This window comes from Epinephelus fuscoguttatus, linkage group LG4, assembly GCF_011397635.1.
Source record: "Epinephelus fuscoguttatus linkage group LG4, E.fuscoguttatus.final_Chr_v1".
In the NCBI taxonomy this organism is placed as follows: Eukaryota; Metazoa; Chordata; class Actinopteri; order Perciformes; family Serranidae; genus Epinephelus; species Epinephelus fuscoguttatus.
The window spans coordinates 37,523,892-37,540,485 of NC_064755.1; the positions used below are offsets into that span (position 1 = coordinate 37,523,892).

At 41.5% G+C, this 16,594-nt stretch overlaps 2 protein-coding genes across 2 annotated transcripts; both read left to right on the forward strand.

The window, feature by feature from the left end:
• Positions 1-59: 59 nt before the first annotated feature.
• yars2 (tyrosyl-tRNA synthetase 2, mitochondrial) lies at positions 60-8,610 on the forward strand. The gene is made up of 5 exons (XM_049574357.1): positions 60-846; positions 4,242-4,409; positions 4,586-4,741; positions 5,015-5,185; positions 6,839-8,610. The coding sequence occupies exons 1-5, from the start codon at positions 71-73 to the stop codon at positions 6,996-6,998; spliced, it is 1,431 nt and encodes a 476-aa protein (XP_049430314.1). The 5' UTR covers positions 60-70; the 3' UTR covers positions 6,999-8,610.
• Positions 8,611-8,973: 363 nt separating this feature from the next.
• cdkn1bb (cyclin-dependent kinase inhibitor 1Bb) lies at positions 8,974-13,239 on the forward strand. The gene is made up of 3 exons (XM_049574363.1): positions 8,974-9,754; positions 10,007-10,126; positions 11,627-13,239. Exons 1-2 carry the CDS (start codon positions 9,313-9,315, stop codon positions 10,120-10,122), a joined length of 558 nt encoding a protein of 185 aa, XP_049430320.1. The 5' UTR covers positions 8,974-9,312; the 3' UTR covers positions 10,123-10,126; positions 11,627-13,239.
• The last annotated feature ends 3,355 nt before the right edge of the window (positions 13,240-16,594 follow it).

Sequence of the window (16,594 nt, forward strand, 5' to 3'; positions counted from 1 at the left end):
CGCTATACTCCTACAAACTCCCCGGTTTCCTCAGCTCCTCCTCCTCCGTGTTCTTGTCACATTGTCCAACATGGCTGCCTCCATGGTGAGGTCCTGCCGCTATGTATCCTGTGTTGTGCTCAGGCGACCGGGTCTTTACCTCACACTCAGGTCTAACTTTCACTGTTCCTCCTCTGCACATAGCGGACTGCTGTTTTCTCTCAATAAACGCGGTATTCTGAAGGACTCTTTCCCAGAGAACGCAGCGCAGGACCGGCTCCCCAAGCTGCTCCAGTCCGGTGCTCAGACTGTGTACTGCGGCTTTGACCCCACGGCCGACAGCCTCCATGTGGGCAACCTGCTCGCCCTCATCGGCCTGCTGCACTTCCGAAGCGCCGGGCACCATGTCCTGGCTGTACTCGGAGGGGCCACGGCGCAGATCGGAGACCCGAGCGGCAAAACACACGAGAGGGAGCGGATGTCCGCGGACGCCGTGGAGGCAAACACCCGCAGCATCCAGGAGAGCATCCAGAGGATTTTCACCAACCACGAGCTGCTGTTTCACGACAGCTCCAGGAAGCTGGGCACCGTGACGGTACTGAACAACCTGAGCTGGTACAAGGACTGGGGCGTGGTGGCGTTTCTGTCGGAGGCCGGAAGGCACTTCAGGATGGGCACCATGCTCAGCCGCCACAGCGTGCAGTCCAGGCTGAGGAGCGCAGACGGTATGAGCCTGACAGAGTTCACCTACCAGGTGTTCCAAGCTTATGACTTCCACCACCTCAACCAAATATACGGCTGCAAGATTCAGCTCGGGGGCACCGACCAGCTGGGCAATTTGATGTCTGGCCATGATTACATTCACAAGTAAATGTCCATCCTGTTTATATGCAGTTCAGCAGGTTATTACAGCAGCAGTGTCTCCTGTTTAGTATCATCAGAGAGCATTGTTCCGAACCCCAATGACAAATCTGTCAATTTAACATATAAGTGATCCTTGGTGATTTTGTACACACCAACAAATATAACCAAAGATTGTGTTTGAATTCTCAGAAGCCACTCTTCAATTCGGCATACACACCAACCTGCCAAACTTTTATTCTTCCTTTTTAAACACATGTCAACAGTTGGCAAACGCACATCGATTCCTCCTTTGTAGACACCTGTCAAATTCTAGCCACCAAGAAGACACCATTTTAGGCCTTATAAAAAATGATCACAAAGAGACACAAAATGACTACAAAGAGGTACAAAAGTCTGCAAAGAGACAAAAAATATTGACAAAAACGTGCAAAACCACTACAAAGAGACACAAAATGGCTACATAGAGAGAAAAAACAGCCATAGAGACACAATTTGACTACAAAGAGACATATTATAACTACAGAGACAAAAAACAACCACAAAGAGACACAAAATGAGTCAAAGAGACACAAATCAACCACAAAGAGACATATTATGACGACAAAGAGACACAAAATGACTCAGAGACACAAATCAACCACAAAGAGACATATTATGATGACAAAGAGACAAAAACAACCACAAAGGGACACAAAATGACTCAGAGAGACACAAATCAACCACAAAAAGACATATTATGACAAAAAAGAGACACAAAATGACTCAAAGAGACACAAATCAACCACAAAGAGACAAAAACAACTACAAAGAGACACAAAATGACTCAAGGAGATAAAAAAAAAACCCACAAAGACACACAATTTGACTACAAACAGACAAAAAACAACCACAAGGAGACATATTATGACTACAAAGAGACAAACAAACCACAAAGAGATGCTGAAGTATCTCGTCTCCTTGTTCAGGAAAAAAAATTACCACAAAAAAAAAATACCACACACACACACACACACACACACCAAAAAAACAGAAAAAAACCCCTCGAAAAACAGAAGTAAAAAACCCTTGAAAAACAGAAAAAAACCTCAAAAAACAGAGAAAAAATTACTCAGAAAAACAGAAAAAAATACACCAAAAAACAGAAAAAAACCCACCAAAAAACAGAAAAAAATACACAAAAAACAGAAAAATAAATGAATCACTCAGAAAAACAGAAAAAAACCCTTGAAAAACAGAAAAAATACCCCGAAAACCAGAAAAAATACACCAAAAAAAAACCCAGAAAAAAAATACACCAAAAAAACAGAAAAATAAATGAATCACTCAGAAAAACAGAAAAAAAACCTTGAAAAACAGAAAAAAAACTTTGAAAAACAGAAAAAACCCTCGAAAAACAGAGGAAAAAATACTCAGAAAAACAGAAAAAAATACACCAAAAAACAGAAAAAATACACCAAAAAAACAGAAAAATAAATGAATCACTCAGAAAAACAGAAAAAAAACCTTGAAAAACAGAAAAAACCCTCGAAAAACAGTGGAAAAAATACTCAGAAAAACATAAAAAAATACACCAAAAAACAGAAAAAATACACCAAAAAAACAGAAAAATAAATGAATCACTCAGAAAAACAGAAAAAAATACACAAAAAACAGAAAAATAAATAAATGACTCAGAACAACAGAAAAAATTACTCAGAAAAACAGGGCTGTTTTTATTTGTCAAGTGAATGCAATACACTTCTGTAGGAAACGCCTCCTAAATGAAACAGTCCAGCATGTTATTTTCATGGCCTAGGGAAGTTCAATTAATATTAGTGAACATGAGCCACTCTTTCTCACAGCTGGTTGCACAAAACATCTTAAGTTAAGATTTACCTTAAAGTTTCCTCAAAATAAAATGGGTTGCACAAAACACTTTTTAAGTTTTCTCCTTAAGGTTTCCTTAAAATGTTGAATTAAGTATTTTCTCCTTGGCTTGGTCTTAAACTTAATGAATCCCGAGACCGTTGCACAAAGGACCTTAACAACCAAAGCAAGATTAAATAAAAACAAAAAAAACCTAAGGTACCTCTGACTCCATCTTAACTGCAACATGATTGAGTTTATGGTGAAAATGAAAAACACTAACACACCCTGAGAAGAACCAGATGGATATGCTTTTGATTTTACACTTTAGATTTCACTTTCTTCTTAAAAACATTTTCTGTTTTCTGGTATTCTGGGATCAAATTGAATCTGTAGTTTGTGCTTTCTGTGATTATATTCCTCCAGAACTATAATCTCTTCCTTCTCTGACCAATATGGTTTTCATGTCTTCTTTTCTTCTGCCATATGTTCTTTGTGAGGCGAAAACAGGCATCACGAGTGAGTCCAAGTAAACAAACAGTCTCCATGGAAACTTTTACCACTGTGAGATCTCTTTCAACGCAGTAAATGAGTTAATATTTAGGAAATCTTTTAAGGGATTCTGGGCAGCTGTGGAAGTCCCTCGGCTAAGGAGAAATTAAGCCATAAGTGTCTACTTAAGGAGAAAACTTAAGGTGTTTTGTGCAACTGGTTCTTGTGAGCTTTATTCTATTGTCGTGTTCTCAGTTCTGAAACAGAAAATATACCATATAAACCAAATCGTAATGTTTGTTTACATGAACTTCCGAGTAGAAAACTCTGTGTCACAAACATAAAATGAAACGGCGCTGTGCAAACGCTGCCTCAGGTGGTTAATTTTAAGCCACCTAAAAACAGGCCCAACCTTAAAAATCAATATCAGTGTATGCACAAACTACATTTAGAATATTTTCACTGCTTTACCTTACCGTCAGACAGCACCTCCCGAAGAGGAACTAAGGCCATTATCTCAACCTTGTTTAACTATACATCTTTAAATGTTACAGTTATGGCTGAATGACAATATGTCCATAATTCAAATCACTTGCCAGTTGTCTACCTGTATGATTGTTGTTAGCATGATGTTTAATATTTCAGTCATTCAGACCCAAACATCCTCCTTGGTGCTCTCAGTGTCATCTGTTACATATTTCCTAATCCATTGTTTACGGATGGCTTCAGACTTTATACTTGATTGATGACATCACAGATTTGACTTTTAGCACCTTAGTTTTTGGATTTTGGATAGAGTCGTTCATGAGATACATGGATGAATATTGTCGGATTGTCGTACACCATAAGAATAAGGAATGAATTTTGTAAATGGGCTTGGTTCCCCATTACGATTATATCATCCCCATTTGAGTCCACTGAATGTTAAATTATTGCCACACCTTATGGTTAGGCTAAGCATGTAAAAAAGCGCTAGTGTGGTGGAGCATTCCACTCACAGGTTTTAAGATACCTACTCCAGACATGCAGCACGTGGTTAATTAAACCTGATTCCTCTGCAGAGTGAGCGGTGAGGAGGTGTACGGCCTGACCATCCCGCTGGTGACCAGCTCTGTCGGGGACAAGCTGGGGAAGACAGCAGGCAACGCAGTGTGGCTCAACAGAGACAAGACGTCTCCCTTTGAACTCTACCAGTTCTTCCTCAGGCAGCCTGACTCCAGCATAGAAGGGTACGTGAAGATGAAGCCTGATGATCGGTTCTGATTATAAAGAAGTGATGAACAGTGAAAACATCTGAAAGCATCTCATAAATGGTTGCTTGTTCACGCATTGCCTCATCTGGCTCTTGATGTAGGTATTCTGTGCGCTGTAGGAGGCTGAGGTATATTGTGTGGTCTTTTCACAGGTACCTGAAGCTGTTCACCTTCCTGCCTCTGGCGGAGGTGGAGAGTCTGATGGAGCAGCAGAGAGCAGATCCAAGTAAACGCCTCGCACATAAACGACTGGCTGCGGAGGTGACCAAACTGGTGCACGGAAAAGACGGCCTGGAGACTGCAAAGAGGTCAGAACATCCTGCATGTCTTCATACTGTATGCACTGTATGTACTGTACTCATACTGTATCTAATGCTCCTTTATTAAATATAATAACAGTCTTTACGTGTTATGTTTTTTGGGTTAAAGGCAGCAGGAATTAAATCAGTTCAAGAATAAATGAGTGTAACTGAGAAAGGAACTCCACTGGTCACTGTTCCGTAGTAACCTCTCACCTCCTTGTAGCAAGGATAATCAACCTTCTCAGATAAGAAGAGTCATATCATATATTACTGTTGCAGATGTACCAACGCGCTGTACAACAGCAGCGTGCACGCCTTGGAGGAAATGAGTGATGAGGAGCTTCAGGAGCTCTTCAGAGAGGCCCCCTTCCACGAGCTGCTGTTGGAGCCAGGTACCACTGTGATAGACGCCTGCCGCAAAGCCAACGCCATCCCAGAGGGTCCCAGAGGGTAGGTCCTCCTGGTTATGTCATCAGTCAGTAAGGTTAACATCTGCATTAGAGGATACGCTGCTAACTGTGGATGGAAGCCAAAGATTGTGCTGTTGAGAAAACGTCGTCTTAAATCAATTCAGTTTTAATTTTGGGGTGATTTTGGTTGAATTCTACAACATGCAGCACAGCGCTTTGTTCACAGCTGCAGCAGCAAAGCGTTTTGAATTTGCTGCACAAACTCTGATTTGTGCCTCTGGCTGGATTCTTCCTCCAGGGTAAACATCACCAATATTTGACAAGAAATTAAACTACATTACCCGAGAGTGCTTATATGAACATTAAAGGGCCAGTCCACTCAAACTAAGAAAACAGATTTTCCCCTTACCATCAGGTGTATTAATGGGATAGTGCACCCAAAAATGAATATTCAGCCATTATCTACTCACCCATATGTCGAGGGAGGCTCTGGTGAAGTTTTAGAGTCCTCACATCACTTGCGGAGATCCCACAAGAGAGGGGGTAGCAACACAACTCCACCTAATGGAGGCTGACGGCGCCCCAGATTCAAACGTCCAAAAACACATAATTGAAACCACAAAATATCTCCATACTGCTCGTCCGTAGTGATCCAAGTGTCCTGGCTACAGGCCACAATGAGGCTAAAAACAGAGTTCAAATGACGTTTTTCCAAACAACTTTTTATGTCGGGGCTTCAGGACACTTGGATCACTACGGATGAGCAGTATGGAGATATTCTGTGGTTTCAATTCTGTGTTTTTGGACGTTTGAATCTGGGGCGCCGTCAGCCTCCATTAGCTGGAGTTGTGTTGCTACCCCCTCTCCCCTTGGATCTCCACAAGGGATGTGAGGACTCTGAAACTTCACCAGAGCCTCCCTCGGCATGAGGGTGAGTAGATAATGGCTGAATTTTCATTTTTGGGTGCACAGTCCCTTTAACCAGGGATTGGAGCAGTGGCACTAATCTGGGCAAAAACACGCACACACACACACACACACAAAACTTTTCAGTGCATGTTCGTGTAGAGCTGCGACTGATGATTGCTTTCATTATTAATTTATGTAAGTTGTTTTTAGATTAACTATTTCTTCAATAAAACATCAGACAAATTAAAAGAACTCCTTCACACAAAGTTCCAGATACCCAGAGTGATGTTTTCAAATTGCTTGATTTGTTGGACCAACAATTCTATATTTCTTTATTTCGTCAGGAGTGACGTTGTCTTGTATTCTGCTCATCTGCTCTTTTCTGATCACATGTAGAGCTAAGTCTCTGTCTACCTATCTGCTTGTGTGTCTGTGTGTTACAGCAGATAAATATGTAGAATGAATATGTAATTTGAAAAACACAATAACAAGTAGCAGTTATGAGGAAAATAGACCAGATGGTGAAACTGTCGGCGCTGAAGCGATAGTTTCGGCTCGCTGGGAAGCCAACACAGTTCTATGGCTGCCTTCAGGGCACTCCTGTCCAAACCTGACGTTCTCACTCACTCTCTGGCACTGAAATTTGGCACAGAATGATTTAACATGAGTTAGTGCTCAGTAATACTGACATAATTCGATCGGTACACTTAATCCTTTAACTGCTATTTCAGACAGGTAATGAAGGAAACCTTGTACTAAACTAACTTAAAATGTTTGTGTGCAGGTATCAGATGGTTTCGAAGGGAGCCGTGTGGATCAACCACAGTCGGACAGACAAACCAGAGCAGGTTCTGATCCCCAAACTCCACATCCTATCGAATGGACTCACCTTGCTCAGAGTGGGAAAGAGGAACTTCTACATCATCAAGTGGCTCAGCCTCTGAGGCTGCCTGCTCTCACCAGTTCGAGCTATAACGGACAAAGTGGGAAGGTAGGCGACTACACCTCAGCAGATCAGTGAGGAGACGAGGATGGACTGATATTTTGGAACACACTGGGTTGTGAGCGTGGCCTAAACCCTTAATGGTTACCTGTAGTTGTCACATAAATATGTATATGTACAGATGTGACGTTTATGTAAAGCTATGGTATTAAACAGAGTTTAATATAAAGATTGTTTCCTGCTGACTTTGTACCCGGAGATGTCGGACAGTGGACACTAGGGGGAAGCATTGTCCCAGTCATAGCTGCAGTGCTGCAGGCCGCCACAGCTGCACCACACACCCCGCTGTGACCCCATAGGTAAATAATTGCTCCCTGTAAAATTAAATTGCATCATTTCTCGCAAACAGGTTATAGTTCTATTTTAAGCAGATCATGTTTTTCCAATTTGACGTGAACACGAGGCCGACATGTGTCCTAATGAGGCTGTTGTTTCTGCCTCAGCTGTGGAAGGTGTAAAGTGTACCAGGGAGAAAGGAACAAGCTTTGGATCAACTCCAGCATCGACTTATCTTGCTTTTAGTTTATTTTTAGATTCTATAAATTTGGTGTTTCCATTAGGGGAACATTTATTCAAGATTAGCTTTAGATTTTCCCCTCCAGCACAAAGTTTTCACTGTGGTGTAAATAACTATATTTAACTCTCAGCATGCAGGGCCTCTGCCTGTCACTGTTGGTTTCTTTCTTTTTGGCTTTTTGTTTTTTGCACGTACAGACTTCTGAGCGTGGAGATGTGCGTAGCTCTCTCGTCCTCGTACATCTGTTCCTCTCTTTTTCTCCTGGGGGACGGTGGAGATGAGGACAGGGTCTGGGGTGTGCTGACCTCGACTTACCCCTCTCAGCTCCAGAGAATTGGTGGAAATACCATGTCATAAGGACACACATGTACTCAATGTACAATTTATTTTTTTTATGTTTTGGCCATAGTTAGATGGAGGGGGTTATATGCCTACTTTTACAGAGGGTCCACACCTTGAAGCATTAGCCTATGTATTTTCAGAAATGTTATCTCTTTTAAGGTGGAATGTTTACAAGCAATTTCACTTTTAACAGATAATTGTAAATTTCCCCCACAGATTATTTTTTCCAAATCTTACTGCATGTTGTTTTGGCATCTGCTTATTTGTTTTATTAATGTTATTTTGCACACAAATATGTATTTTTTATTTGTGTATGTGTTGAAGGTGTATGTGGCTCAGATTTTTTTTTAATTAAATATATGAAAGGTAAATAGGTGATTTAAATTCAAAACCATCTCAAACTCTACCCTAGGGTTTTGTGTAGTTTTTGATATTAAGATGCATGTTTTAAAAGTGCAGTAGACATGCCTACCATTTAATATTTAGATTTTAATGCACAGTAATCTTTTTTTTTTTTTGTAATTTGGTAGCTAAAATGTAAAACACATGTAAAGAAATTAACGAGGCAGCGTCCTGGGAATTGTCCTGTGATTTTTTTTTTTTTTAATCCTTTTATTGATTTCAAAGCATCTTGGCATGGGGCTGCAGTTGAAAATGGCTAACAAATGACACATTTACATAAGTCTTAATTAATGTGAGTTGTCCTTATAAATAAAATAAATCTAAAAAACATCTAAATCATGGGAACAAAAATTACAATGCAGCATTTGTGTTTATTTTAAAAAGACAAATAGTTACAATGTGTTTAAATTAATTTGAGGGCATGCAAATTACAGTTATGATTTTGATTTTTAATATTTTCCTTGTCAAAATAGTCTTAAATTTGAAGAATTTGAGGTTTTGGGTGCAGACGTGCTGGATGTTGCAAGCCTGCTGCAACTCCTCCGGTCCACCTTAAGAGAAGTAGGCGGGCTCAAGCGCTTCGACCAATCAGCGCGCTCCTCCACATTTAAATAGCTCTGTGTGTCAATCATTTTTTCCTCCCCCCGTAGTCAGGCTCTACTCTCAATCCCAAGTACATCTCTCAATCGCCATATTGGGTACTGAGAAGGTTTGTCCGCCGTTGCTCTCACTACGGGACCAGACTGACAGAGCGGCTTCACTTCCCGGGCACTTTGTTTTCATGATCCGCGGAGACGACCTCCATCTTCACGACACCGCGGCCGTTACCGTCTCCAGCCCGACGCCTGCATGGCATAAGTCGTTGTTGCGCTTGTTTTGGATCTTAGCTCAGCGACGAGGAGATACCCGTTGTTTTTGAGCGGTGTGTTTTTTCTCGTAGAAAACTGGACGCTGCCGGCTGTTTGAAAAATTCTCGCCTTTCTTCGGGGGGAAAATGTCAGATGTTCGACTATCAAACGGGAGCCCGACTCTGGAGCGGACGGACTCCCGGGTGTCGGAGCACCCGAAGCCGTCAGCTTGCAGGAACCTCTTCGGCTCGGTGGACCACGAAGAGTTAAAGAGGGATTTAAAGGGACACTTGCGGGAGATGGAAGAGGCTGCCTCCGCCAAGTGGGACTTCGACTTCGCCAGTCACACGCCGCTGGCTCACGGCAGGCTGGAGTGGGAATTAGTGGATTGTAGAAACGTCCCGAGCTTCTACAACAGGCAGCCGCGGAGGGAGAAGGGCGTCTGCTCCGCTGGGAATAACAATGTGGATCTAAATGGGAATCATAATTGTGTTGTTGTGGCTGCGAGCGAAGACACCGACAGGGCGGACGGGCAGATGGAGTGCACGGAGCAGTGCACCGGGCTGAGGAAAAGACCTGCATGTCACGGTACTACATCTGCAACTGAATAATTGTAACTCCGCTGGTGTTTCTGTGCAGCAGGCATCCACAGTCAGCACACTGCTGGTGTGCTTATAACACCCAAGTGCACTGCAAATAATTCTTAACATCTAAAATCGGATTATAATAAAACAGTGCATCTTAAAGGGTGTGCACACATGCACTGCAGTTCATTAAACCTACTTATATATCTACTTCTCAGTGGTTTTTACTGACTGCTGCTCCACTTTGCCTTTGCAGACCCCTCGGCCCAAAATAAGAGGTCACACACCAGCTCAGAGGAGGTTACTCGTCCAAGCCTGGGCCACTCCACAGAACACACACCCAGAAAGACCAGTCCCAAGAGGCAAACGTGAAACGGTAAGATTAAAAAACGTGCATGCAACTTTTTAGAAATTATATTTTGTAAATGGGCTTCTGCACAGTGAGGGTCAGTGTAGAGGAGTCAGACCTCTTCCAGCTGTTGTTCACCCGCAAAAGACACCTGAATAAAACAACAATGCTATTTTTAAAAGCAAATTTTATTGTGTTGCTATACTAGTATCCGTAATGCAATCCATTTTGCAGCGCAAACACATTTTAATTCGGATTTCAAACAGCTGTGCAGCTTTGACAAGCAAAACACTCCCCTTTGTGTGTGCACGTCCTCAGTGCTGTCTGTCAGGCTTCATTCATTTAGTAGTAATAGAGAGTAATAGTGAGTAAAAGTGCTCACCGCAGCAGGGTGACTGCACCCAAGCTTTCAGCCGTGCTTTTGCACCCAAACCTGTTTCGATCCACTGTGATCGATCGCGAGAGCACTTGTGAGTAACCCCAGACAAAAACGTGGCTGCACATTTGCACCTTTTTTTTTTTTGTACTACAACCGCCTCCTGCCTGCCTGCCACGGTGAGCCCGAGTTTCCGACTAAACTGTAAACAACAAGTGTGCTGAACAACAGTGTAGTAGTAACACGTCAGCAGCCACTGCCCTCACAGCACAGCAGAGCAGAGCAGGGACGGGAAGGGGCTGGTCTCTCTCCCTCTGTGTGTGTGTGTGTGTGTGTGTGTGTGTGTGAGTGTGAGTGAGAGTGCGTGAGTGCTGCACACACTTTGCACACTAATGTTACAACACACACATCTGTCTCTGCCGGCGGAGAGTGTGCAGAGGAGCCGTGCAGCTCTGAAATCAAGTGCGCTTGTTGGCCACGGCCGAGGGAGAATAGGCATGAAATCTGCATTGTCGTGGCAGGATGTGAACTGTCAAAGCTGCAGAAGAAGAAAGACACTTAAACTTACCTAAAACCTGACTTTTTAGTGTATTTTTTAATTTGTGGAAAAGGGTGAAGTCAGTTCAGGGAACTACATGTGCAAAACATTGTGTTTTTTGACGAGGAAGAAACCTGAATTTATATTTCTGTGACAAATATCACATTTTGTTTGCATGCATGCTTGTTGTTGATGTTTCCCTGTGGTAGCCACCTTCTAAAAATTTCTATAAATTATTACAAGTGTGAAAATCATGCTAGATCGAGCACTGATGTAAAATCACACCTTCTGCTATTTTTGCACCTTTAACATTTTGCACAGCTTTAAAAATGAGCGAGCAAACAATTCTTGCAGCAGCTCAATAACAGTGGAAATTGCAGTGCATTTATGTTTTTCACACTGTCCATAAATACTTTGTGCATTCAAGTTAACCCTCCCTCTCTTTGTGAGGGTGCAAGAGGACATATTTTCTGTTTTTAACTAAAAACTCTGCACAGCAAAACTGTCCTGCAAGTGATGCATGAAGCTCAGTGTCATAAGTTCGTCTCAAACATTCAGCCTCTTATTTTGTTTTTTTTCTCTCTCTCCTTTCATCTAATTTTCCTCCTCACAGAATCGAAGATGTATTTCCCCTTTTACGTGGGAAACCTCAGTGTTGGCCGATTTTTTTTATTTTTTATTTTTGGAAGAGGAACTACACAGCATCAGAAACATATCAGCTCTCCTGAAGACGGGGGAGGACGCTGTTGAAGCACTGAATAGAAACACTAAAGTTGTGGCACTCAATTTTAAAAAAAAAAAAAAAAAAAAAAAAAAAAAGTTACTGCCTCTAAAAGCAGTCGATGTAGCAGTGTGCAATTAGGTTTGATTTCCTTTTTTGCTCCTTTTTTTTTTACTACCTGTGTGTAAATAAATATACATATTATATTATATTTCTCTCCATATGTAGCACATAAGAAAACATTATGATTTGAACACAAATCCTTTTATGTAAAAAAGTGTGAATTTTGATTTGACTTGAAGAATTGCAGTGTAGTTTGATACATGTTTCCAAAATGCTGTTCTTTTCCTTTTTTTTTTTTATTATTTTATTTTCTGAAAAGCAGTGTGACTTTGACACGGTCCCTAATTGCTACATTTAAAACAAAAATCATGGCTCCTTAGAGTTTCTTAACAGTGTATCTTCACTCCGTCATCTTCCTAACTCTGCAGTGAAGAACGGTACAAATGTAGCTCATCTGTTTATGTTTTTTTTTTTTTAACCTTCCTCTGTGTCACCAAGTGCAGGTTCTCCTATAAGATCCATTTTTGCAGGAAATCAACACAGGAAAAAATAAATGTAATATTTCTCTTAGGACTTCCGTTACATCACCAGATATTTATTTTGTGATAGGTGCTTTTAGCATCAGCTGAATCCTGGAATATGATTTGTATTTTTTTTCTCAAGTTCTCCTGCACACCTCAGCCACATTGTAAAGGTGTGTTTAGATTTGGAGTTGTGAGGTACTCAGATATTGAAGGACAAAGACCATACAAACTGCACAGGTCGTGTTGTAAAGTCATCTATTTTCCTTTTTGTTTCATCAGCCTCAACGCTCCTCACAGAGGTTTTTTCTGAAAGGGGGTTGAATGTCCTACAATACCAAATACATGGTTGCTTCAGTATGGTTGCCAGCACCGCCTGCGCTCCTTAATTGACTTCACATTTTCTTGTGATAACCTAGACTTTAAATTTCCATTTATGTTTGTACTTGTTTCACCAATGTTGTTAGCCTGCTGAGGATGCAAAATGTGAGCATCTAAAAGCTTCCCTGTATTGGCCCTAAAGTGTGGGTTATATTCAAAGAGACCAGTGTACACCTGGATGGAGAGCGAGAACAGCTAGTCTCAGAAATGCAGTCACCATGCCTGTGTATTTGTGTAAATCTTTGCAATGTACCTTTTGTACATAATTTTGTAAAAACACTGAGAAATTATACTAACTTATTTATGTCAATTTTTTTTTTTATGTAGAATAAAAAAATGGGTTTTTTTGATTACGGTTATCCAAAGTGGCATTTACTTTATTATAATTGTCTTATTTTGTAAAAGCATATTTTTTGGTAGTTTTTTTTTTTTCTTATCAATAAGGTTGCAAACTGAGCCTGATAAAATATTTGATGTGCATTTTGTAATGTGTGGTTATAAAATGTGTTGCAATCAATTAAAAGAGAAAATCAAATCTTACTTGACTTGTGGTTGCTCTTTTTTTTTTTTTACTCTTGGTGTAATTTCACCATCACACACATACACACACACACACACACACACATACACACATTGCTCAGTTTTATCTTATAAACCTTCACATTTGCCAAAAATAACCCTAAAAAAGATAACTGCAAATTTTTCTGTGTCTATAAAAATCCAAAACACACTTGTGGAGGTGCAGTGTTTGCAGCAGCTGTGTGAGTGTATCTCTGTGCATGCACCCATCCTGATACAATGCAGTGACACTCCCAATATGAATCCACCAGCGTCCTGAGCCGGTTGATGATTGACACTCTGGTCATCCAATGAAACGCAGAGTGGGGGAAGCAGACCACTTGTTGCAGCCAGTAACGTTCACTAACTTATCATGGGAATGGCTTTCATGGAAAAAAATAAGCGCTTTGAGCTCACAGTACGATCCTCAGCTATAAGGTAAAATACGGCAACTTAAATTGTAATTTTATTTTTTTTTACTATTTGACTGGCCTCAGTAGCTTCTGTGTTTCAGTTTGAGTGTGTGTGTGTGGATATGAGTGTGTGTAAGCATGTGAGTGTGTGGGAGAAGAGCAAGAGTGACTGTGCTTTCACTTATGAGTCTTGTGTGGTGTGTTTTCAATTATCTTTTCATCTTAAATTCTTCCTGCTACTAAAACAGGTTTTATATTTAATGTTAGATATTTGGGGGAAAAAATATTATAAATTGTGCAGTGTTAAGTGGTGACACTGCACTCAGTTTAGGAAGTGTATTTTTTACCTCCTATTTAAATTTAAAAATGGCAAATTATGAATTAAAAATATCTTCTTATATCATTGATTTTAGATATTTTATATAATTTTTCACTAATATTTTTTAAATATTTTTTTCCAACATTTTTTTCTAATATTTACATTTTGTTATATATAATTTAAAACTGAAAAGAAAATAGAAACAATACCTCAGTTGCTTCAAAACAAATCCATATTTCCTCTAATGGAAAACGTAATATTTTTTTTTATAATTTTTATTTTCTGTCATAAAGAATTCTTGTCACTGTGAGTGATGTGTGACAACAGCAGCTAGACGCTCTTTGACCTGAAGTAACTTCACTACACATGTCTCGGTTTCTGTCACGGCACATCTTCTGCTGTAAAAACCCAAATTAATGCTTTCACCACACGGCATCTCCCTGCTTCCTCCCTGTCACACCAACACAGGAAGACACCTGCAGCAGCTCTGTAAAGCTGGATGGGTGGGGAGAGGGGAAGATGAGGTGGAGGAAGAGGAGGAGGGTGGGGTGGTGCTGGTGGTGGGGACAGGGGGGGTCCGGTCCTGAAGTGTGCAGGTGGGTAACCTCAGCTCAGCCATCCACCCCCACCCTGAGCCCTGCCCATTGTCCCAGTGTGTGGGCTTTTGTGTGGAGGGCCATTGTGAGGGGCCGGGGCCGGCCACTGTTGTGTCTGGGGCTTCTCTGCTCAGACAAAGAGCCCGTCTACGAGCCTCCACCCTGCCCAAACAGCAGACTGACTGACTGGGTGTCTGACTGACTGACTGACTGACTGACTGCTTGACTAGGTGTCTCACTGGCTGACTTACTGATTGAATGGTTGACTGGGTGTCTGTTTGGTTGACTGATTGATTTGACAGAGCCAGACAAGGAGGAAGTGTGTGTTTCAGACAGTCTGTGATACTCAGTATAATGCAGTGTTAACTATGTCGAAATAATTTTCTAATTTTTTTTTCTAATGATAAAAACATACTTGCAACTTTGCTTTTAAATGTAGTATTTTTTAATTTAATTATAACAATTATTGTGATTTTTTACAACCAAATTAAAGATATTTAGAAAACAAAAATTAAATTGAGACATATTGTGGTTGCAGTAAGTGGGAAAGTGTGTGTGTGTGTGTGTGTGTGTGTGTGTGTGTGTGTGTGTGTGTGACTGAGTGGCTGCAGAGCGCAATCCCCTGCAGTTGTTGCAGCATTTTATCAAAGCCATATTTTTTATTTGTGCAGCACAGTGGGCACAGGCAATGTGAGTAATGTGAGTGGTGTCAGCAACCTGTTATTGCTCATGTAAAACATGGACGTTTTCTTATTTCTTCAGGCAGTGGGAGGTTTAATGTCACAGCACTGATGTAGGAAATACACACAGTGTGAAAAAATCTTTATGAGTTACATATACTTAAAAAGAAACATCATTTGAACTGAATTTAAATGGAAGTTTTGAGCTTGCTTGTCAGTTTCTGTCCTGCAACCCCTCTACAGATAATACCTTATCATCCCATGTTATGTTCACCTGCACTGACTCATTGCTGAACTCCCTTTCGAGTATGTCTGCTCAAACTAGACTGTTTATTTGCGAGCATCACAGCCATGCCTGCAGATAACAAGGTCAGTTATTCATTGATAAGACCACACTGTGTGGCCGGCCGCTGTGATGCAACATTGTCTCTCCTTGCACGAGAAACACCTCTTCTATTACAGCAACGAACGCCCCCTGAAAGGATTCCTGTAACACTCCCATACTCCATTGCAGCCACCCAAACAAAACCACAGTGGACTTGAGGAAATTCCAGTGAGCCAGTCAATCAGGGACGTGGAAGGCACCGTGGGCCTGTTTCTCTCTGCGACATCTCGCATGTGCCAAGAATCACACTTCCTCGCTATATCAACAGAAACAGGTTATCTTTTCCTGTTAACCGCCCCAGCACTTAATATAAAGTCACAAGTTCCTCCCCATGTTTCCTGCCCAGGCCGCAACCCACGTCATCGAGATATTCCCTTGGCACCTCAGGCAGTGAATGAGGGGAAAGCAAGTGCCCACAAACAAACACCTAACATCCCTCTCTCTGTCTGTGTCTCTCTCCCTGTGTTTCTTTCCTTCTTACAGGCTTTGAGGAGACTAAATTACATCTGAGTTACTGTATTTTTTTTCCCCCATTTCTCTGTTTCGTTTGTTTTAGCCTGCCTGGAATGCCCCGAGTGGGTGGGGTTTGGATGTTTTTTTGGACAGCTCAATTGGATACAGCGAGCCAGGAAAGCTGTATCAATACGCGAAAAGTATTTCATTGAGCGTCCGATCTCTGACATCACTCTGGTTCCTCAAATGTGTGCGTTGTGCGGAGCGTGTGAGAGAGTCTGGGGATGAGTGACAGGCAGGGAGGAGGGGGGAGGAGAGGTTAGGGAGATGCTGCAGAGCATCAAATGACAGATGTGCAGATGTGGTGCGTTTTCGCAGGGAAGAAAGAAGAGGGGGGCTCGGGGGGGCTGGGGGTGGTAATGCTCATTAAAGCAGCGCACCTGCAGCCTATCAAAGAGCCTTTATCTTTTATCAAGGCAAATCTGCTCAAG

Bases quoted from the DNA above. Each gene is read 5' to 3' on its own strand.
- yars2 (XM_049574357.1), top strand. From the start codon at position 71: ATGGCTGCCTCCATGGTGAGGTCCTGCCGCTATGTATCCTGTGTTGTG. The intron at 847-4,241 runs GTAAATGTCCAT...ATTCCTCTGCAG, and splicing joins GGCCATGATTACATTCACAA to AGTGAGCGGTGAGGAGGTGT. The intron at 4,742-5,014 runs GTCAGAACATCC...TTACTGTTGCAG, and splicing joins GGCCTGGAGACTGCAAAGAG to ATGTACCAACGCGCTGTACA.
- cdkn1bb (XM_049574363.1), top strand. From the start codon at position 9,313: ATGTCAGATGTTCGACTATCAAACGGGAGCCCGACTCTGGAGCGGACG. The intron at 9,755-10,006 runs GTACTACATCTG...TTGCCTTTGCAG, and splicing joins GAAAAGACCTGCATGTCACG to ACCCCTCGGCCCAAAATAAG.